General features: G+C 64.9%; 3 protein-coding genes across 4 annotated transcripts in view; 1 reads left to right on the top strand and 2 right to left on the bottom strand.

Annotated features, from left to right (window-relative positions):
* Nucleotides 1-3,657, top strand: part of LOC127015265 (phosphofurin acidic cluster sorting protein 1-like) — a 68,212-nt gene extending 64,555 nt beyond the window's left edge. Inside the window, exons 16-24 of one of the 2 annotated variants that reach the window (XM_050895084.1) lie at nucleotides 225-379; nucleotides 487-597; nucleotides 703-787; nucleotides 1,554-1,596; nucleotides 1,699-1,741; nucleotides 1,844-1,985; nucleotides 2,178-2,401; nucleotides 2,577-2,690; nucleotides 2,791-3,657. In XM_050895084.1, coding sequence (XP_050751041.1) covers nucleotides 225-379; nucleotides 487-597; nucleotides 703-787; nucleotides 1,554-1,596; nucleotides 1,699-1,741; nucleotides 1,844-1,985; nucleotides 2,178-2,401; nucleotides 2,577-2,690; nucleotides 2,791-2,906 — 1,033 coding nt within the window. In that variant the 3' untranslated portion in view covers nucleotides 2,907-3,657. Of the gene's footprint in view, nucleotides 1-224; nucleotides 380-486; nucleotides 598-684; nucleotides 788-1,553; nucleotides 1,597-1,698; nucleotides 1,742-1,843; nucleotides 1,986-2,177; nucleotides 2,402-2,576; nucleotides 2,691-2,790 lie in introns of both variants that reach the window. The other variant, XM_050895083.1, reaches the window with a different exon arrangement.
* A 202-nt stretch (nucleotides 3,658-3,859) lies between these two features.
* Nucleotides 3,860-17,585, bottom strand: LOC127015264 (cullin-9-like). Its single transcript, XM_050895082.1, is given in 31 exon segments — nucleotides 3,860-4,242; nucleotides 4,323-4,519; nucleotides 4,959-5,076; nucleotides 5,256-5,365; nucleotides 5,368-5,400; nucleotides 5,554-5,719; nucleotides 5,818-6,028; nucleotides 6,390-6,547; nucleotides 6,882-7,064; nucleotides 7,568-7,683; nucleotides 7,959-8,135; nucleotides 8,215-8,348; nucleotides 8,866-9,041; nucleotides 9,130-9,225; nucleotides 9,593-9,698; nucleotides 9,901-10,072; nucleotides 10,155-10,245; nucleotides 10,410-10,640; nucleotides 10,958-11,063; nucleotides 11,460-11,691; nucleotides 11,851-12,068; nucleotides 12,221-12,414; nucleotides 12,519-12,726; nucleotides 13,036-13,237; nucleotides 13,460-13,666; nucleotides 13,669-13,843; nucleotides 14,344-14,535; nucleotides 14,855-15,001; nucleotides 15,143-15,661; nucleotides 16,030-16,184; nucleotides 16,982-17,585. Coding segments are annotated over 31 exon segments (5,910 nt in total). The 5' UTR covers nucleotides 17,577-17,585; the 3' UTR covers nucleotides 3,860-3,957.
* Nucleotides 17,586-19,084: 1,499 nt separating this feature from the next.
* Nucleotides 19,085-20,821, bottom strand: MRPL2 (mitochondrial ribosomal protein L2). The gene is made up of 6 exons (XM_050895085.1): nucleotides 20,566-20,821; nucleotides 20,326-20,467; nucleotides 20,121-20,236; nucleotides 19,921-20,031; nucleotides 19,504-19,577; nucleotides 19,085-19,414 (listed from the first exon to the last, which is right to left on the bottom strand). The coding sequence occupies exons 1-6, from the start codon at nucleotides 20,819-20,821 to the stop codon at nucleotides 19,202-19,204; spliced, it is 912 nt and encodes a 303-aa protein (XP_050751042.1). The 3' UTR covers nucleotides 19,085-19,201.
* Between the last annotated feature and the right edge of the window lie 632 nt (nucleotides 20,822-21,453).

The raw sequence follows: 21,453 nt of genomic DNA, 5'->3' as shown, positions 1-21,453 counted from the left end.
AGGACCCTTTGGGATTGTGGACACAACTACAGGAGCAGGTATAGGCCCTGGGGAAAGTGGGGGATCCCAGTGCTGGTTGTGCCCATGGCAGTGCTCAGCAAGCTGGAAATTGTCAGCAACGGGTTTCTGATGCTGGGTTGGCTGGCCTGGCAGGGCACGTCCCCTGTCCCACCTGCTGAGCCACTGCGCATCCCTCACGGTCTCCTTTTCTCTCCCTTTGGCAGCTGTAACTGTAACTCCCACATGCCTCCCCCGGTGAAGGTGGTGGTGGCAGGGGACCAGAGCTACTTGAGCGTAGTCCTCCGTTTCTTCGTGGAGCAGCTGGCCAGCAAGACACCTGACTGGCTCAACTACCTTCGCTTCCTGCTTGTGCCGCTGGGTGAGAGCCACTGCGAGCCCGGCCCCAGGATTGTCCTCTCCCACAGGAGGGAGTCCCAGTCCTGGGACTCCCCTGCCTGGAGCCAATGTTGCCCTTCTCACCCACAGGCTCTCACCCTCTGGCCAAGTACCTGGCCTCAGTGGATAACAAATACAGCACTCTCTTCCTGGACACGGCATGGCGGGAGCTGTTCAGCAGGGCTGAGCCACCCATCGCAGGTGAGGAGCGGGGTAGGCTGGGGCCAGCAGTGCCCTGAAGGGGAGCCCAGCTGCCACCAAGGCCCTCACGGCTCTTTGCGCCCACAGACACTGTGGACATTGCAGGCCGCGTCACCCAGTTCATCGCTGGAGCCAGCCTCTCTCACCAGCTCCCCATCTCTGAAGCCATGCTGACGTACAAGCAGAAGAGGTGAGCATGGCCCTGGGGCGCCTGTCCTGCCTCGTGCGGCCCCAGTCTGGGCTATGCCTGGGACAGGGCTGTGGGAGACAGGGAACAAACAAGTGAGGCTCCATGCTCTACTCTGCTGGCGAGCAGCGTGGTGCTGAGGGGAGCTGGGGTTCCACAGTGAGAGGCCTGCAGTACCATCCCCTGCCACTCCTTGGTGCACTCGGCCCCTCCAGCAGCTGTGGGCTGTGACAGCCCCAACGGTGGGGACCGGTTGCCAGGGCTGGGCTGGGCTGGGGGCCATGAGCCAGCACTGTGCTGCCCAGGGGTTGATGCTCATGTTCCAGCTGCACTCTCACCTCTCCCTTCTCTTGGTTTCTGGCACCCAAGGAAGAGAAGTCTCTATTTTGATTTTTATATCAGGTATTGGCTTGTGCTTGCTGTGCCGCTGCCTGCCCCGCCTCTCCCCCCCCTTACCCCCATGTGCATTCATGCCTTTTGCTGTGCAGAGGAGCTGTGGCCCCAAAGCGGGGCAGGGCTGCCCTCCTGCATGCAAGCCCTCTCCCAGCACTGGAGGGGCCGACTCCTTGCCTCCTTGTGTAGTGTGCCCTGTGCTGCCATGTCGGGGACAGGGGGTCCCATGGGAGGGAGGGCAGAGGAGACAGTCCCTGTGGCCCTGAGCCAGCATTGGCCCCTGCCAGTGTGGGGGGTCCATGGGCCACAAGGCTAGCCGCATGGCACTCCGTGCTCAACACACCCAGACCCTGACCAGCCTCTCTTCCTTGTGCAGCCCTGATGAGGACTCCTGCCAGAAGTTTGTACCCTTTGTGGGGGTGAGTGTGTTGAGGGGTCAGTGGGCAATTGGAGCTGGGGGGAGAGGGGCAGTGCACAGCCCTGCTGATGCTGGGGATCAGCTGACTTGTCTGTCCTTGCAGGTGGTGAAGGTGGGCCTGGTGGAGCAGTCCTTCAGCGCCTCCGGTGAGTCCCTGGGAACCTACAGTCCCTGGCTCCCTTCTCCACTGTGCAGAGGCCCTTGTTGGTGTCCCCCAGCCCTGCCTGACCCACATTCTTCCTCCCCAGTGGACTCGGATGATGCCACAGTCTGCACCTCCTCCCTGCTGAGCTCAGCGCCAGCCACCAGTGGAGCGGCCCCCTATGGCAAGGAGACTGTGAGCACCCCACCACCCTCCCCGTCTGTCAGCAGTGGCCTCTCGGGTGCTGGGTAAGGAAGCCCCACTCAGCCTGAGGCAGTGGGTGCTGGGGTGGGAGGGTCTGAGGTGCTCACTGGCGAGGCTGCCACATCCTGGGGTTATTGGGCCAGTGTGCTCCCATGGCAGGCTGCAGCTGGGCTACGGGGAGGGAGAGGAGCTAGGACAGCACCTGTGTGCTGCACGGTGCTGCCCATCTTGCCTAGGTCTCTGAGCCCTGGTGTGGAGGTGATGGGCCTGCAGGTGGACTACTGGACAACACAAGGGCTGGACAGGAAGAAGGAGGGCGAGAAGCGGGAGACGGGTATCAAGAACACACTCAAGAGCAACTTCCGCTCACTCCAGGTCAGCCGCATCCCTGGCACAGGGGAGCTGGTGCCCCCTAGCACCATGGCCATGACCGTGGTCACCAAGGAGAAAAACAAGAAAGGTAACCAAGCCCACCCTGGGGTGCTCTCCAGCTGTGGGGCCACAGTCCACTGCAAAAAGGGCAGGGGGGGAGCCCAGCAGGAGCCAGTCAGTGCTGCCAGCCTTGGGGTGATGGCTCCCACCCAGGGCCAGGTGGGGACATCCTAACATTGGTCCTATCTGTCCTCGGCCCCCAGTGATGTTCCTGAGCAAGAAACCAAAAGAGAAGGACCTGGAGCCCAAAAGCCAAGTCATCGAAGGGATCACACGCCTCATCTGCACAGCCAAGCACCAGAACACCATGTTGCGAGGTGAGGGGACGTGCAAGCCCCACGGGGCTGTAAGGGAGCAGACCAAGCAGCACAGGCTGCCTGTGGCGAGGCTGCGCCTCACTGCACCCTCTCCTCTCAGTCTCCATAGATGGGGTGGAGTGGAACGATGTGAAGTTTTTCCAGCTGGCAGCACAGTGGCCAACACATGTCAAGTACTTCCCTGTGGGCATCTTTGGCTACTCGAAGACTGTGTGAGATGCAGGGGCAGCCCTGGGATGGAGCTGCAGAGGATTGCAGGAGGAGACAGGGAGACAGAAAGACAGACATGCTCTTGTCCCCTCTCTTCTGCGGCCCAGCCCCTGCCTGCTCTGCAGAGGGAGATACCACACCCGCACCGCTCCCTGTGGGCCAAGACCCGTGAAGGTGAGGCCAGTGAGACTGGGTCCGTGCACTCTCCAACACCAGCCAAGGCACCATGCCATCTGCCTCCAATGACCCCCAACAGCAGCGTGGGACAAGGGTTGGCACCAGCCAGCAGGGACCCAGAAAGGGCTCTGGGCCCCGCTCTCCCCAGATGCGCCTGCCAGGCCAGCTCCCCAGCCAGCCAGGACCCCAGCTGGGCTGGAGCCAGGCAGGTTCCCCAGCGCTGGAGCGAGCAGGATTGCTCATGGTGGGGGGCAGGTGCTGAGCAGGGCCCACCAACCCTGTACTGCCCTGGTGCCAGCCTTGCGCTGCTGTGCCTGGCCCTGCCCTGTGGGGCTGAGCCTCAGCAGCTTTTCTAGTCCCCCTGCAGCCCTGCTGCTGAGGCTGGCATACCACTGCTGAGGCTGTCCCCCTCATCTCCCCATCCCTTCCGGACCAGCTGTGCCCCATGGTGCTGCCAGCTGGAGGTGTGGCATTGGGGGCACCTGGGTTTTTTTTTTTTTTACAAGATTCTATTTTTTTTAAATTTATTGTATGGTTACTTTTCGGGATTAATTTTAATAAATTAATGCTGGTACCATTATGGCAGGGGTGTGTGTGTGTCCCTCCATGCCTGAGGGCATGGCCGAGCACAGCTGGGAGAGAACAAATGCGGGCAGGGTGCAGCTACTACCACCACTCCAGCAAACACAGCTGTCAGAGCACAGCAACCAGTGGTATGACCTGGCCACACTCCCAGCCATAGGCCAGCTGAGCTCTCCGACAGACTATGAACTGGGACTGGGTGGAGCTTGGCTTGTTTATTTAAAATAAAACCCACAAGTATTCAGGAAGAGACAGACTGGACTCAGCCTGTGTCCTCCCAGCCCAGCCAGGTCCTTGTCTACCTGAAAGTGGAAAAAGTCTGTCTCCTTTCAGCAGAGGCCGGGCTTGCTGCTGTCTTGATCTCTACAGTCTGGAAGGCAACCTGGGGCTGGACCTGGGAGGTAGGGGGTGTTGTGGGTTCAGCAGAGATGTACTCCAAGACATGAGGCCTCTCCTCCTGGCGCCGCAGATAGCCCTGGTTCAGCAGGTGCAGGACACAGGACAGCACGTCCACGCTGTGGCAGCAGAAGCCCAGGAACTGCAGCCCTGGCCCCAACTCACCCTTCTGACAGGCATCAGTCACCTACAGCAGCAAGGGAGCCCCACATTGCAGTGCGGCACAGCACCCAGGAGGCCCCTCTCTGCCCCTCAAGCTCTCCATACCCTAAACACCAGGTTGTCAATGTGGAGCTGCTTCTCCACCTTGAGGATGCGGGTGATGAGGCAGCAGAGGACGTTCCTCTTCCTTTCCAGGGCGCTGACCTCAGCCCTCTCTGCCCACAGGTACCTCTGCTGGGGCAGCAGCCTCAGGGGGTGGCCAGAGGCATGGGCCAGGGCTGCCTGGTTCAGCCGCAGCACACCTGGAGCTAGCACCCGACCCAGGGTCAGCCAAGCCCCGAACTGGGCCCTGAAGGAGCCCCAGGACACATGTGCGGCTGTTGCTGGACCCAACCCTGGGCCTCCCGCTGCTGCCTTCACAGGTGTCAGCCCCATCCCTGTCCCCCACACACAGCCCCAAGCAACAGCCACACACAAAACCCCTGGCCCCGGTCCCCAACCCCACACACAGACCTGAGACCCAACTACCCATGCTGACCCACGCCCCATGCACAGCCCCAAGCCCCAGCCCCACACATGGCCTCAGGCCCCAACTTCACACACAGACCTGTGCCCCGAGCACCAACAGACAGACTCACCCCAGCCCACTCGCTTCCCCTGCAAGCTCATGCACCCCTACCCCAGCACCCACTTGGGGCTCAGACCAACACCTCCCCAGGGGTGCCCCAGCCCCACACTCACCTCCTGGCATGCAGCTCCGCACCAGGACGCCCTCGCCATGGATCAGTGGTGTCAGTGCGTGGTCCACCAGGTCAGCAGGGAGCCCCGTAGCCTGCAGCAAGGCCTCCACAGCCACCTCCTGCAGGAGGGCATGGGAGCGGAATGGCCAGCCAAGACCCACCAGCCACAGGCCCAGCCAAACAAGAGGGGGGCCTGTGCCCCAAACACCGCTGGAGACCCCACCGGAAGGGAGGACACGGCCCTGCCACACTCCAGCATCCGCTGCCTCCCTCACCCTACCGTGGCCCCAGCTCCTACCTCGGCGCTGTTGAAGCACAGCAGGATGTACATCTGCAGCGTGGACACGTGGAGGACGCAGTCTCCAAACTGCACTTCGGCATGGCCCAGCCACGTCCACTGCAACCGCCGGGCTTCGTGCACTCCCAGCCCAGCTGGCTCTGACCTGCCAGAGAACAGCATCAGCACAACGGCCGGGGACCAGCCCTACCGGGCACTCCCACCACACCCCAGCACTCCCGCCACTTCTGGCTGAGCTGCTGTGGAGGGCCTTGGCCCCAGCCAGACCCGCACGCACACCCACAGCCGCAACACTCACTCCGCCTGCAGAAGTCAGCAAACTCATCCAGGGGGGAGCTCAGCGCCGCTGAGAAAAACCTCCCAGGTTCATCCATGTAGCAGAACGGGGAAACGGGCCAGCAGCGCGGGGACAGGGCCAGCACCTTCACCTCCGGCACATCCGCCACCGAGGCACTCCCCAGTGCCTGGGCACGCGGACACGAGGGCAGCTCAGGACAGGCCTCAGGATCCCTGTGAGGAACGTGGGTGGCCCCCAGCCTCCCCACCCCACCAGCACGCTCACCTCATCCAAGCCCGTGTCCAGCTCCAGCAGCCGCTTGTCCTGCTCCTGCAGCTGGAAGAGGTAAAACTGCTGCTGGAGCTCCTCCGACTCAGCCAAGTTGCTCAGCATCTCTTGAGGGAAGCGGCTGGGGAAGCACAGCCCGATCTGCTCCACGATGGCTCCTTCCAGCCAAGACAGCCCTTGCGCCAGGAGCCGGTCCCCCAGGTAGTGCCTGCCACAGCCGCCAGCGTCAGGTCAGGGGCCGGCCCGAGCCCCGTGGCCATCAGCCACCCGCCAGGAGACGGAGACAGAGACAGCCCCAGCTCTGGCCTCACCCCAAGGCGCACGGGCCCAGCAATACCTGTCTCCCCTCCCTGTCACCAGCAGGGAATGTGCCTCCGCAGACTGGCAGCGCCCGCAGGCCCTCACAGCCTTTCCCTCCACACACCAGAGCCGGGAAAAGCAAAGCGGGAGCACCACTGCCACACCAGGCCAGGCTCAGCCACGGCCTCAGCACTGCCTGCGCCTCCCTCACCATGCCACACCACACCACACCAGGCTCTCTGGTCCCGTGGAGACACGGCACCCCTCACCGGTAGAAGTGCTCGAAGGTGTGGGTGAGCTCCAGGCCACTGAAGACGACGAAGGGCTCCAGGATCTGCTGCAGCCGCTGCAGTGGCCCTGCGCTGCCCGCAGCCCCGTGGAGCTCCTGGATCTGCCCGTCAAGGTAACGGGCAAACTGCTCACTCACCTGCAGAAGGACAGGGCTGGCTGCGGAGGGGGCTGACCGGGTGGCCGCAGGGCCGGGCTGGGGGAATGTCCCTGGGGGGAGCAGCTGGGAAACCCTGGGGCTCTCGGGCAGGGGCCAAGGGTGCCCAGGCACCAGCCCGAGGCAGGAGCACGCTAGGGCTACGCCATGACAAGCGCCACACGCCCGCAGCTGGGCACCATCCAGGGCCGCCGCAGGGCAGGGCAGGGCAGGGCTCCGTGGCTCGGTGAGGGGGCCAGGACACCGCCCACCCGCAGCTCACCCTGAGGCCGTGGGCCAGGGCAGCCTCCCCAGCAGCCACACTCCCTCGACTCACATGCAGGGCAGTAAGGAAGGAGAGCTGCAGCAAAGCCCCCGCGAAGCCCTGGCCCAGGGCCAGCACAAAGGCAGCCTGCTGCCCAAAGAGCTCCTCCGTGGCACCACGCAGGCGCTGGTACAGCCCGCAGTATCGCTCCACAAGGTCCGGCGCCTGCCCTGCTGCCTCCAGGAACCGCTGCACCTGTGGGATGCGCCACGAGAGGGGTGAGCCCCGCAGCAGGATGCGCCTGTGGCCCGCGGGAACATCCACAGCCAACACCACTCTGCCGACACCAACTGCCTGGGTCCCGGCCAGGGGCCGACTAGAGGCCCCAGTGCTGCCGCAGGCTACTGACAGCTTGCAGCGAGGCGAGAGTGCAGCCCCGAGGGCTGGGCAGGGGCTGCAGGGGCAGGACAGAAGCGCAGCAGCTGCCCAGTAGGAAATAAGTAGCCCGACACCATACCTGTCTCCCGGCCTGCAGCACCAGTCTGGGTGCAGCGGCAGGCTGATGCCCAAGCCCTGCCAGGGTGGCAAGCACAGCAGGGCTGTCCCCACACCCCTCCGGGTCCCGCGGAGGCCAGGTACAGCCCCGCACCCTCCCCACGCTCCCAGGGCACTGCCAGGCCCCACTCCCCCCTACACCCACCCGGTGCCAGGTCCCACATGCCCTCTCCGGCCCCCACAGCCAGCTCTCCAAGCTCTACCTGCTGCTGCACCACGCCACGCCAGCACTGCGAGATGCCCCACAGGCTGCTCGACTTCTCCACCACCGCCTTCGCAGCCCTGGCCGGCACCTCCTTGTTCTTCCCCTCCTTCCCACCTGCCAAGGGACAACCCCGGGCTCAGCGCGACTCCATGGGCAAGCCCCGCACACTGACCGACAGCAGCCTCCCCCTTTCCCTGAGGGGTGCAGGATAGAGGAGATGCCGGGGAGGCACGGCCACTGCGGGGGCACGGCCACAAGCCTTCCCCAGCTCGGGAGCCTCCTGTGCCACACAGCCGTCCCCAGAGCTCCCCAGCGCATCCCCACAGCCACAGCCTGGCACTCTGGACCACCACCCTCCCAGCCCCATGGGAGGGCAGCCCCTCACTCACCAGTTGCTCTTGCCTCCTCTGGCTCTGGGCCGCCAGGGTCCACGTGCACCAGGAGCTGGGTCAGGCGCCGCACACGGGAACCAAAGACAGCACCACGGCTCGTGGCATAACGGGGCGGCTCCACGCTCTCCAGGTACTCGCTCAGCAGCCAGGCCAGGGGGCTGATGCCGTGGGGGTCTGCGAGGCCAACCAGGCTCAGAGTGCGGTGCCTCAGACTGGGGCACGGCGCGGACGGGCCCGGGAGAGCGCAGAGTACCTGGGCTGGTGATGCTCTGCACCAAGGGGTTCACCAGGGCCTCCCAGCACGTCCTGCCCAAGGCCTGGGCCGCCTCATCGTCAGGAAGGAAGCGGTCGGCAAAGCCCTGCTCATGCTGCAGCGCCCGGTTCAGCCTGCAACAGCGACTGGGCAGCACATAGTGCTGCCAGGCACCTGCCGACAGCTGAGGGGACTCCCCCAGGAAAGCAGAGCGCGGCGGTCGCTCCCAGCTCTGCCCCTTGCCAGGCATGATGGCTCAGCAGCCCCACTCGCCCCCAGCAGCCAGGGCCCCTCGCTGCCCCCGGGCCCTGCCCGCACTGGGCCTTGGGGCCCTCGCGGCCCCCGCCAAACTGGGGGGCTGTGCGGCACCTGCGCCTGCAAGATCCTGCCTGCGCCAGGTCAGGACGCGCCAGCCCCTCTCTGGTGGGGTTAGCCGTGCCCACGTGCCCAGCTTAAACCTGGGGGACCCCAAGGTGGTCCTGGCCCTCTGGGACTGCTGGTGGCCATGGACGAGTGAGGGCCCCTCCCTGTCCAGGTAGGACACCTGGCTGCTCCTCTCCTGGCCCTGTAGTCCCCTCGTGGGCTGCCACCACCGTCCCCCCAGGCCCTGGGACACTGGGGACGCGATGGCACAGCCAGGAGACAACTCACCTGCCAAAGAGCTGCAGCAGTCGGCCTCGGTCCTGGCAGATCTCCTGGCACCAGGCATGAGCCCGAGCAGTGCAGGAGAGGAACGTCCGCCGGCACAGCTGCTCCTTGAAGATGGGCCAGAAAGTGGGCTTGGGACCCAGCACCTCGATGCCACGCACACGTGTGTCAATGCCGCCCTACAGGAGAGCACGACCCTCAGCTCCTCAGGCACGGCCCCGACGCCCCACACTGCCAGCTCCCTGGCCCGGTCCCCTGCTCCCCTACCTGCTGGCACCGCTTCACCCGGATCTGGATGATGGGCCAGAAGCGGGTCATGTTCTCCAGCAGGATCACTCTGCTGTCTGAGGGCAGGATGGTCACCTGCAGGCAGGCAGACAGCCCTCAGCACGCCAGGCAGCGAGTGCCAGCCACCCTGCAGGCTCCCCTGGCCACCCCCCATTAAAGCCATGGCCTCTGTCTCCCCCAGCAGCCCCTACACAGCCACAGGGCACCCCCGCCAGGACCCCACTTCTGGCTCGCAGCCTCAGGGCAGCCCATGCCCAAGTCTCCAGCACCCGCTGCCTACAGCCAGGAAGAGGCTCCCGCAGCACAGCTCCTGCCATCCCCACCTCCCTGTGGGGCACCTCCCAGGGCCCCGCACCAGGGCGAGACCTTCACGGGGCACGGCAAGGACCAGCCCACCGCTCCCGTGGGGCCCCATGGCCTGAGCAGCCCGTGTGGGACTCACCGCGTTGAGCTCAGTTCTAATGGTGGCAGGGCTGTCTCCCCCCAGCACCACGACACGGGCCGGCATGTAGCTGGAGTCCTCACTGGCCACCAGCATGCTCATCTCCCTGCAGCACAGCACACACGGTGCTGCCCGGCAGTCCCCACCTCCCTGCCCTGGCCCCTGCCAGCCCCACGCACTGCTGCCCACATCCAGCAACCCCCAGGACAGGGACCACTGGGGCAGGGCTCGCACAGATCCCCAAAGCCCTCTCCTCCCCACACGGCTGCTGGCCCCAAGGCCCCCCAGTCCTCCCGGCCCAGCCCCACCTGACCACCACACCACACTGCATGTGGATAGTGATGAAGTGCGAGCCAGTGCTGCCGTTTGACTCCCAGTAGGTCTTGGGGTTCCTGTCCGTGAGCTTGCTGGCCCGGTGGGGGTTGGACGAGACCTGCACCTTCTCCCAACACTTGTCCTCCTTCACCTCCACGCTGGAGCCTGTGCGGAGAGCACATGGAGCCTCCAGCCGCCAGGCCAGCATGTCAGGCACAGGGGTCCAGCTCCTACTCCCCGCACTCACCTCGGCACAGGTTGTGCAGAAAGACATCAAAGAAGGGGATGCTGATGGGCTGGTGGCTCCGGCGGTGCTCCTCAATCTGCCCCAGCACCAGCTACGGGATGGGGCAAGGCTCTTACCAGGGGCCCTGGGTCCTCCTCCCCTCGCCCACCGCAGGGCTGCGGCAGGCAGAGAGCAGAAGGCTGCCCTCGGTGCCGGGGACAGCTGGACGGCCCCAAGACCCAGAGCCCCAGCGCAGCCGGGCCTCCCCAGGCCCACCTGGATGCAGCCAGCCAAGATGCTGGTCGTCAGCTTCTTGTAGAGGCTGGCGTACTTCTCACAGTCAATCACCAGGTCGAGCAGGGCTGGCGCCAGCGACGGAGCCGTGCTGTGCTTGTCCAGGGCTTTGGACAGAGCCTCGCGGGTGCCCACACGGCACATCACCACCGCGCAGTCCTTGCTGGCGGTGGCCAGGCGGTGCAGGAAGCCAACAACCTCCTGCATCACCTGCTGAGCAGGCAGCCGTGAGCGCCTGGGCGGGTGCTGGGAATGCACCAGGCCCCAGCAGCGGGGTGCTGCAGCGCTCCATCCCCTCCATCCCGACACTGCAGCAGCGCCCACAAGAGCCTGGTCGGGCACGGCACTGGGCACGCCAGCCACCGGGATGCGGCCAGGGCAGCTGCTCCCCACCTCTCCCAGCACGTTGGCCACAACAAGGCCGGGCTGCTGCAGCCAGGGACCCCGCTTCACCAACGCCAGGCCCGGCCAATGCTCGGCACAGCCAGCAAAGCCACCCCTGCCTGCTGCGAGTCCCGGGGCCCCCTCACCTCCCGGTCGCTGCTGTGGGCACTCAGGGAGGACAAACAGGGCTCCACACACTCATGCCAGGGCAGCGCATCCTCCTGGTAACGGTCCAGGAACTTGTTCAGGATCCTGAGTGATGGAGGGGGGCCACTCAGGCCGGGGCACACAGACAGCAGTGCCAGAGGCAGCCCTGCTTCCCTGCCCCACCTGGAAGGCCAGCATCCCACAGGGACTGGGAGCCAAGGCTCCCAGGCACCTCAGGCACCCCACCAGCACCCAGGCACGTGCTGCACTGCCCCTGCGTGTCCCCACCAGCACCCAGGCATGTGCTGCTCTGTCCCCCCATGGCCCTGCGCCCAGGACACCCCAATCAGCACCCGCATATGTGCTGGGGTGCACCTGCCCCTGGTGAAGAACAGCCCCACCAGGGCCCACAAACATGCACCATGTCCCCCAACATCACCACCAGCACTCACACACCTGCTGTGGGGGCCCCTGACCCCCACCAAATCCACCTGGACCCACCTGAGGATGCTCAGGCTCACGGCCTTCTCCGCCCCCAGCAGCTCAAAGCTGCGCAGCAGCAGCCTGAAGCATCTGTGGTCCTGCAGCAGCTGGGCCTCCTCACCAGAGGGGACGGCGCCTTCACTGCAGAGCTGCCGCTCCAGGGCCACCACCACGTCCTTGGACAAGATGCCGTCCCCCACGCCACCCAGAAGCGTCCGCACATCCCTCAGGTCCAGTGGGGCCTCTCTGCCTGCCACAACAAGGACACATGGGCCCAGCCCTTGCACTCGCTTGAGAGGCACCAGCGGGGTGCTCTGCCCTGCATCCGTGCCCCGCATCCAGGCAAGGCAGCCCTGCCCACTGCATCCGTGGGGCCATGGCATGGCGGGGGGTGCAGGCAGCACACTACCTGCCATCCCCAGGCCCAGGGGTAGCCGGTGCTCCGCGAGGCGGTTGATCGTGCTGAGGGCCAGCGTCGCGTGAGGGCAGCCGGTGCTCTGCCCGTCCCACCAGCAGCTCTGCAGCACCGTGGGGAGATCACAGCTTGCCAGCTGCTCTGCCAGGCCCCGGTGGCTGTCGATCAGCATGTTCACCACCAGCAAGCCATTCTGCACACCTGAGGAGCCCCTGCAGGGACAGAGCGATGCGGGTGCCTTTCTCCCCCAAGCACAGAGCCTCCCCTGCACCCACAAGCCATCTGCCTGCCTTGCCCGCCCCCCCCTTCCCCCCCATGCAGAGGGCCCCCCTACCGCCAGCCACTGTCCTCACTCTGCCCCTACCCTGGGACCCTCTGCATGGTGCTCATGGCAGCAGGGATGGCACTCAGCAGGCTTGCCGAGCCCTCGCTGGAGGCAGAGCCGATGCTGGCAAAGATCTCCCGCATCATCTGCGCATCGGCATGGTTCAGGGGCAAGGGCTTCCCACCGGCACCTCCTGGCTCGCCGACCACAGCTCCTACCAGCACCTTCAGGGCCTGCAAGGTCAACAGCAGTCAGGAGGGCAGCAGGCATCTCCGCCACATCTGGGCGAGCCTGCACCCTGCCCGCCCACCTACAGCATCCCCTCTGCCCCACTCACCACCAGGCCAGCCTGCTGCACCAGGGCGGAGGAGGCGTGCTGCTGCATGCAGGCCAGCACAGCCCGCACACCACCCTCCGTGGCAAACGGCACGCGCCAGTCATACTTCGCCATGAGCACAGCCAGCAGCCGCAGCATCACCACCACCAGGGCCTTCTCTGCCGCCTCAGTGCTCAGCAACTCCACTGCTAGCCTCACCAGCTTCTCCCTGCACGGGAAAGGATGCCTCAGGAGGAGCCTCCTGGCACTGCCGCTGGCACGCCGGCACCTCAGGCCCTGCCAGCCACCTTCTCCCTGACCACATGGCTCTACCGCAGCTGGGTCAGCCCCAGGAATGAGCCTGCCTGGGACAAAGGGACACAAGATCCACCTCTCTTCTTGCCGAGCATGCAGGGACATACCGGCCTTCACACTTCCATTGCCACCTCCTGCACTCCCACCTCCAGTACTGTCCGCCACCCTGCCAACACTGCCCTCCCCAGCCAGCAGGAGGGGAGCGCAGCACCCCACGGCTCACCCAACACTCCTGGTCCCCAGCCCACCCTGGGCTTTGCCGACTTGCTGCTTGGACTCAGGCTCCTCCTCCAGGATCTTCATGATGTGCTTCAGCCCGGCTAAGCGCAGCCCCACCTCTGAGCTGCTGCTCTGGATCACGTCCACCACGGCTGCAATCTTGGCCAGCGAGCCCCTCTCGCTCACCCCCTCGGAGCTGCCCAGCACTGGCGGAGGGAGGCAGGGACGCAGGCATCAGGGCAGCAGTAACACCTCCAGCAACTCCCAGGGTGCCATGCACCCACAGACCCAGCACCCACAGGCTCCCCCCTCCCCAGGCAACCTCTGGGTGTCTGGCCTCCCATGCCCTGCCCCGAGCCTTCCTCCCTCGAGGCAACGGTGCCGCCTCCAGCACTGTTCGTGTGCCCCAGCACATAGCAGGCCACTACCTTTGATCTGCTCCTCTGTCACCGCTGGGAAGAACAGCCCTTCCTTCTCAAGGAGCTCGCTGAACAGCTGGGAATCCGACTTCACCATCGCAGCGGGGGCTCGGGGCGGCACTGTGGCTGCAGAAAGGTCTTCCTTCGCTGCCTTGGCCATCATGGCTTCAGGGCCAGTGCTCCTGCAGCTGGCACCCTCCAAGGACACCGCAGTGTTCCCCCACCATCCTGCTTGGCCCCTCTGCCGAGGAAGTATTTGGCATAGATGTGGGAGCCGCGCAGGTCACGCTGAGCGCTGCCCTGGCACCGCTTCTCCAAGACCCGCAGCACCTTCTGGGCCAGCTCCGCAGGTACCGACAGCTGGATCAGGGCTTCTTCATCCACCTCCAACAGCTGGACAGATGGGGTCAAGTTAACCCTCACAGACTCACCACAGACCCCACGCCCCTTGTGACGGCCAGTGCCAGAATGGACAGAAAGGCTGCAATGCCAGAGGCCCCCAGGGCCATTCCCCAGTGCCACCCTCCCCTGGCTGTCCCCAACTCAACTACCACCAGCCCAGACCTTCCACCTGCACTCACCACTCAACCGCAACTGGCAGAATCACCCCATGGGCTTGCCTCGCCTACCCAAACCTCGCTGGACACAGTCACTCTTACAGGGTCATGGGAGACTGCGTTTCCTCTCATCTCTCCTCACCCCTTTGCTGTGACCAGCTCCCCACGCTTTTGCCATCCCCCACTCACCCTCCCATTTCAGTCCCATTTCTGCCCCGTTCAGGCTGTCCCTGCACAGCTCACACTTGCCATCTCCTCCTCTGGGCCCAGTCCCTTCCCTAACGTTCTCCCTCGCTCCCTCCCTCCCATTTCCCCACTGCAGGCTCTGGCCCATACCTGCTCTCCCTGGTCCTGCTGGATGAGACAGACGATCTCTTTCTGCTCCTGTGCTTCCACCTTCTTCACGAAGAAGAGCAGCTCCCACCACTCGGCACGGCTCAGGGCCTCTGCAGCCTTGGTTGCCTGCTCCCCCAGGTAAGGCAGAGAGTACAGCCCCCAAAGGGCTTTGCAGAAAAAACGGCTGCACAACTGCAGGAGAGCAGAGCAAGGAACGGCACTGTCAGCTCTGCCAATTCCCCGGTCCTCTACTGCACACCCCACATTCCCCAGGGAAAGAGCTCATGCGGACCGTCTGGGCAGAAGAGGTCCCCACTGTCCCACAGCCTGCTGTGGGAAAGGGAGGTGACAGGAGGGCAGCAAGAGAGGCGGAACATGCTCCCCCAACCTGTTCCCACAGTGCCTGGACCAGCCAGGGCAACGCACTCGGACATCCAGCAACCAGCAGAATCCACAGTGCCAGCATGCAGCTGCAGAAGGGCTGGGGAGAAAAGCTGCAGGCCCAGCTGACAGGCTGCTCACCTGCTGCCAGTTTGTGGTTGTGTGTCAGGGTGGACCCCTTCTCCTGGCCCTCATGCTCCTCTTGCCCCGAAGGGCCAATGATCTCCACCATGTGCCAGTGAACCCAGTATGTACAGCCCAGGGCTTGCCAGTACACCTGAGGAGGAGAGCCCAACACATACCCAGCTGAGGGAGGGCAAGCCCAACCCCACTGCTCCCACGCAAGGCTGTGTGCTTCTTACAGCACAACAGAGCAGAGAGGCCCCTTGACAGCCCCTGCCCTCCCAGCAGAGGATACCTGCACAGGTGGCGTGCCATCGTTGCTCTGGCGGAAGTCACCCTCATCACCCGCGCTGACCTGCTCATAGTCCTCCAGCATGCGTACGCGCATGCCGCGCACCAGGTTCGCCTGCACGTACTCCACATAGCTGCTGCGGCTTGGGAAGGCTGAGCGCGTCTTGAAGATGCTGGGCTCTTTTGGTGGAGGAGTGGGGGCTGCTTGAGCAGCGGTGCAGGATGTGGCCCTGTGCTGGAAGATGGAGCGGGTGGCACGAGGCTGCAGCTCCTGTTGGGGCAGCAGCTCTGCCTTGTGGCTCTCGTCCCAGCCCATCACATGCACCAGCTCCAAGATGAGGTTTGCCATAGCCATGCTGAACTCAAACTCCTGCTTCACACGGCTCCTCTCCTCAGTCAGCAGGCTGGGCACAGCGCGGTCCTGCTGCTCCCCTCCCTGCTCCACGCCACTGCTGAGCTTGTCCATGAGAGAAGTGACACACAGGTAGCGCTTCACTAGGATGAACAGCAGCTTCCCGGGGATCTGCAACAAGCACCGCTGTCAGAGTCCAGCCTGCAGAGCACCTCCAGCCCCCAGCTCTCTCCAAGCCACCTGCTCATCCATAGTCAGGCTCCCGTGAGAGCTCCGGACCAGCAGCCAGCAGCAGAGTCCTCTCAGCCCACCCTCATCTCCCTGCTCAGAGACAAGGCTCTCCATGTGCCTCTCCACCACCCCCCAGCCTCGAGCCAGGTCCAGATCCTGTGCCAGCTCTCCCAATACCCAGTCCTGCTCAGCTGCCCACTGCTGACTACCCTCCTGTCCCAAACAAGGACAACAGCTCTGGCCCCCCACTCTCATCCCTCCTGACCCCTAAAGCCCACAGGCCCAGGGCTGGCAGGGCCTGCCGCTACCTGGGGAAGGTGAATCCCCTCAAAGGACATGCAGTGCTCTTCAGAGGATGTTGTCTCAGCAAACAGCTCCAGCAAGGTGTAGCGACTGTCGAAGTCCATGTGCTGCTCAATGCCATCCTGCTGGCTCAGGGACAGCAGGACATAGGCCCAGCTCCCTGCAACAACAACAGAAATTCTTCAAGCCCCATAAAGATAACCCTCATCCCACCCTCCCTGCGCGAGACAGACTTGCAGGCAAGTCTGAACAGCTTTGCTGCTCAGTGTAACCTAGAACCACGTTCTGTCCTTTAATCTCGATTGGCAGCATTTTGCTCCACTGAGTAACACTGCATTTTTCCACCCCTAAAGCTGCAAGATTCCCCAAAGCAGCAACCCCAAATAACTGACTCCCAAACAGGGTTCCACGGAAGAAAAAAGTTAAGTTTTAACCTGAATCAGCCACCCATCTGCCCCACTGGAGAGCCACATGAACTCGGGCACTAGGACAGGGAAAGCCAGATCTCTTGTGGGACACACCGCCACTAGCAACCTTCCACGTGCACCCAAGCCTCATCAGGCACTTCTGAGCCATGGCAGCTCCTCTCAAATGAGAGGACTGGGTGAGGACCAGCCTCTACCCACCACGGCCTGAGGAAAGGCTCCTTCTCAAGAACAGGCCAGAGCCTTTCCAATGGACCCCAACACTCTGCCAAGCCCCTTGGCTAAGTCCTCCTAACAGTTAATCAGCATCTCAGCCCAGGAACCTGTCAGGGGAAAGAGCTCCCAAGTCTTAGAGCACCCCAGACAACTACGACCCAGGAGCCACTTGGAAGCTCCAGTCTGATTCTTCCCCTTTTGCCAGCGAGCCCCGAGACACACTGCTTCCTACACATCCCACACCTACAAAAGGACTGGCACCCCTCAGCTGCCCAGCAGCACCTCCTCAGTGGCACTGAGCAGTAGCAGCCCCCACCTGCATCATGCGAAGCCAGGGCCCTCAGCATCTTGCCGGCACTGCGGCGGATTTGCTTCTCTTTGTGGCACAGCATCTTCATCAGCAAGTCAAGGGCTCCCGTCTCCTTGAAGGCACCTGCTAGTGAGCCAATGCTGGCGTACGCGCTCAGCACGTGGATGGTGTTGAGGATGGAGGACTCGGGGGTCCCAGTCTCAGCCATCTGCCGGCCAGCTCGCTGCACCAGGCTCCTGACATCAGCCTTCATCTCCAGCAGCGAGGCTTCATCCAGCGGGACATCTGCAGCAAACGGGCTGGCTGCCTTCTCCTCTTTCACCCACTGCCCTTCCAGCTTCCTCTTGCCCAGCAGCGCCGGGCAGCTGGCACAGACCTCTTCTGCAGACATCCACATCGAGATGTTCTCCGGCTTGGTCTCTGCAGAGGAGGCACTGCTGCCTCCCACTGCTCTCTCTTCCAAGCTCACGATACTCCACTGGATCAGGTACTCAGGCTGGCCGTCATGGCCTCGCCGCTGCCGGAGCAGCTCCTCCGGGTAGGCCTGCAGTTTGGCTCCCAGGTGCACAAGCAGGTTGCCATTATGCCTCTCATTCACCATGACGGGAAATGGGCCTGCAGAGACAGAGGGGAAGCAGGAGCTGGGGAGATGTGGCTAAGGCATGGGCTTTGCTATGGCTAGAAAATCCTGTGGGTCACAGTGCTTGTAATGTGGCAGTGTAACAAATAAAATGTGTTATTGTACTGGCTGTACTCAAGGTCAGTGCTGTAACTCTCTAACACAACAAGGCTACTAAAGTATGATATATAGCTCACTTTCTCCCTAGAAAACAGCATACATGCAGCAAGAAGATAACAGGGCAGGACACAGTGATCTTTCCACTGTTAAATGGGCTGTGTGCATAGCAGGAACACGGACAGCAATGCCCAAGGAGGGCAGCTTTTCCCAGGAAGCTCAGCTGTAAAAGTTGGCTGTGTGCTGACAGAGCTCCCCAAGCCAGGTGGAGTGTGCATGCTGGTCCTGAGCACCAGTGCAAGCCTGTGCTGGAGGGCTCTGCTGCACATCACCCAACCGGGACTGGAAGCACAGTCCAGGAACAGGCCTGTGCCTTGGCCACCCCGGTTCCTGGGACAAAAGCTGCTAAAGGTGGGCAGCGCGGCACCACAGTTACAGGGCAGCGGGCTTGCGTGGGCAGGACCCGCTGGCGGCAGCAGTAAAACTCCTTCTAAGCGTGGGCCAAGCGACAGCTTCCAGGGCACTGAGAAGCGCCTGGCCCTGCCCTATCTGGCCCGGCCTGGCTTGGCTGCCTCAGCCCCTCCCCGGCCTCGCCGGCAGGCCGCGCTACTTCACCTCGGGGCTCCGGTACCGAGGCCTCCAATAGGGCTCCCCAAAAAGGAAAGGCCCGGGACCGTCCCAGGATAGCTCCGCTCGAGGCGCTCGCCAGGCCAGGCCAGGCCAGGCCAGACCCGGCCCCAGCCCGCCGCCCTCCACCGCGGGGCCACGCCGCGCCGCGTTACCTCCAACACAGCTCCCACGCCGCTTCCGGGTCAGCGGGCGCGCATGCGCGGCGGCCCGCCTGGACGGGAGCCGCTCGGGGCCAAGCTTCGCCCGCCAGCGGCTCGGCCCCACCTCGCTGCGCCGGGGCGGGGCGGGGCTGGGGCGGGCGGTACCGGGGAGCCCGGGACGGCATGGACCGGTAGACAGCGGGGATCGCATGGGGCTGGGGGCACTTGGGGGGCAGCGGGCTAGGGCAGTGTGGGACGGGGAGGGCAGCGAGGGAAGGGGGCAGCAGCGGCCGGCAGTAGAAGTTGGGGCTCAGGAGCAGGGAGGGCATTACCGGGGCTGGGAGGTGCCGAGGACTGTGCTCCCCAGCTGTTCAGCAGGTCGCCCTGCCTCGCAGCCACCTTCCTGCCTTACGGCATGGCTGCCCACTTGCCTTCACTGCTCTGCAAGCTGAGGGTGGGGGAAGAGCCTGGCTTTCCCGGCGTCAGGCTTGGCACAATCGTGCAGAGCTCTGTTTGACCCCACCAAGACCCCCACCCACCCCAATGTCAAGCCAAGGCAGCCCAGAGCCCCACACTCATCTTTCCTGGCAGCCCGACTCCTGCCAGGGGCTGAACACAGCTGAATGTGTCCTGTGGGGAAAGCACCCCGAGGCCCCATGCAGAAAAGTCAGCCGTAATGCGACAGCAGTGGCATAGAGAATGCTTTATTGGCCCCCGGCGTCACTCCTGTGCTGCAACCCGCGGCAGGTTGACATAGCTCTTCATGGGTGGGAGAGGCTTGATCTTGCGCCCGGCCCAGCCACCCTTGCGATGCCACAAGCCTGTGTGTGGCCGCTTGCCCAGCCAGCGATTCCGGCCCGCCTTCCCGATCACCCGCTTGTTGTGGTCAACATTGGACACACGGCCTACCGTGGCCACGCAGGTCTCCAGCACCTAGGGGACAGAGAAGAGCTGCAGGCCTCCCTGGGGACACACAGCTGCGTGCCTAGGAAGTCAGGTCAGGGACAGGGTGGCTCCTCTACCTGCATATGCCTCTTGGAGGGCAGCTGCACGATGGCCGTCCCGTTCACTTTCCTCAGCAGCACCCCACAAGTCCCTGCAGCAGGCAAGAGGAGAGGAGGCAGCTGCTCCGAGCAGCAGGACAAAGTATCCCACCCTGTGGCGAGCACATCCCCACGCTGGGAACTCCCCAAAGTCCTCGCCATTGCCCTTTGTGCAGCACTTCTTCCTGAAGACAGCACCTCAAGGCATCGCCAGGAAGCAATGGGGCAGAGCTGCCCCCACCTTTCTGGGGGCTGTTTTGCAACCTAACATGGGGAAAAGGGAGGACAGCAACTCCCTGTCACTGGCCACCCAGAGCGGTGCTCCCCTGCCCTCCTCTCCATCTGTGCTAAGCCAAACCTGGCTACAAATGGTGGGTCCCCTGCCCAGAGACGCACCAGCTGCCCGGATGTACTGCGCTCCCTTCCCAGGGTGGCTCTCCAGGTTGCAGATCAGCGTGCCGACAGGCAGAGCCCCCAGTGGGTAGGCATCCCCTTCGTTGGCTGACACTGCAAGACAGAAGCTGATGAGTTGGGCAAGGAGCAGCCGATGAACCCCTGGCAGGGCCGGCGCGGCCGCCCCTGGCCCTGACGTGCACCTGCCATCCTGCCAATGTGAGAAGAGTTCTTGATGATGTCCCCTGGCTGCATGTTCTCCGTGGCAATGATCCAGCGCTTCCGGTTGCCGCCGGCCACCAGGGCGATGTCAGCCGACCTGCACGGGGAACCCACGGTGGGCGGGGGGGGGCCCCACCACAGGCGTAACCCCCCGGGTCCGGGGCAGAGCCCGCGCCCCGCACTCGCCTGCAAGGGTCGTATCGGACGTTGATGACCTTCTCGGTGAAGGGTTGTGGCGGGGCTCCCTCCTCGTAGCGCAGCCGCTGGAAGTCGATCATGCGGTACCGCCGCTTGTGTCCCCCGCCGATCCCCCGCACGCGGATGCGGCCTGCAGGAGAGGGGAGCGGCTGCAGGCGGGCCCGCCCCCGCCCCACCGGCCCCAGGCGCCTGCCGCGGAGCCTTGCCCGCCCCCGGCCGCCCGCCCACCTGTGTGGTCGCGGCCGCCCGTCTTCTTCATGCCCACGGGCCGCACCGTGTACTTGACCCGGCATTTCCACATGGGGTCGGTGGTGCAGCGCGGCGCCGAGCCGCCCAGCCCGCGGCGGGCAGCCGCCAGCGCCCCCCCCGGCAGGCAGGGCGGAGGGCCGGGCGGCGGGGCGCGGGGCAGGGCAGGGAGCTGGGCGCGGCGCGGCGCGGCCGACAGCAGGAGCGCCCCGAAGGCGCGGCACAATCCCGCCGCCATCTCGCCTGCGCCAAGGCGCGGGGCGGGGGCTCCGCCGGAAGCGGCGTGCAGGGGCGGGGCGGGGCCGCAGCGCTGGAGGCTGGCGGCGCCGCCGCGAGGTGGCGCGCGCCTGCCGGCGGGGCCGAGACGGCAGCCATGTTGGATTTAAAGGGCTGCGCCGCGAGGGGGCGGGTGGTGTCGGGCTTGGTTCCCGCCCCGCCGCCGCCGCCGCACCGGGGCTGCGACTGGGATCGCGACTGCGCCGCGGCGGCCATCGGGACCTCGCGCCGAGCAGGTTGGTCGGGCGGGGTTGTAGCGCTCGGGACTCGGTCGTCCCCCCGGCCGCCGCGGGCCAGGCGGCGCGGCCGGTCTCTCTGCCCCGGGGGCCTGCCGACCGACCGACTGGCCGCCGCTGCGGGGCCTGTGGGGAGGGTGGCCGCCCGCCTCGGCGCGGGCCCGGGCAGTCCCCGCACGGCCGCAGGGGAAACGGCCCCGGCCCGGCAGATGGCGAGGGGAGGGGGCGCGCGGGGCCCAGGCAGCGCTGGCCGGAGCTGCGCGGCTTCCCTGGGGAGGCCGGGGGCGGTGCCCCACCGCGAGCAGCGGGAGCGGAGCGGGGCCCCCGCGGAGGAGTCCCCGTCGCGGGGCCGGGCCCG

Source organism: Gymnogyps californianus, chromosome 3 (assembly GCF_018139145.2).
Source record: "Gymnogyps californianus isolate 813 chromosome 3, ASM1813914v2, whole genome shotgun sequence".
Classification (NCBI taxonomy): domain Eukaryota; kingdom Metazoa; phylum Chordata; class Aves; order Accipitriformes; family Cathartidae; genus Gymnogyps; species Gymnogyps californianus.
This window is presented reverse-complemented; position numbering and strand designations above follow the sequence as displayed.

Coding starts and splice junctions, on each gene's coding strand:
- MRPL2 (XM_050895085.1), bottom strand. CDS start 20,821: ATGGCGGCGGGATTGTGCCGCGCCTTCGGGGCGCTCCTGCTGTCGGCC. Junction 20,032..20,120: donor TCACATTGGCAGGATGGCAG/GTGCACGTCAGG, acceptor TCTGTCTTGCAG/TGTCAGCCAACGAAGGGGAT. Junction 19,415..19,503: donor CCTCCAAGAGGCATATGCAG/GTAGAGGAGCCA, acceptor TCTGTCCCCTAG/GTGCTGGAGACCTGCGTGGC.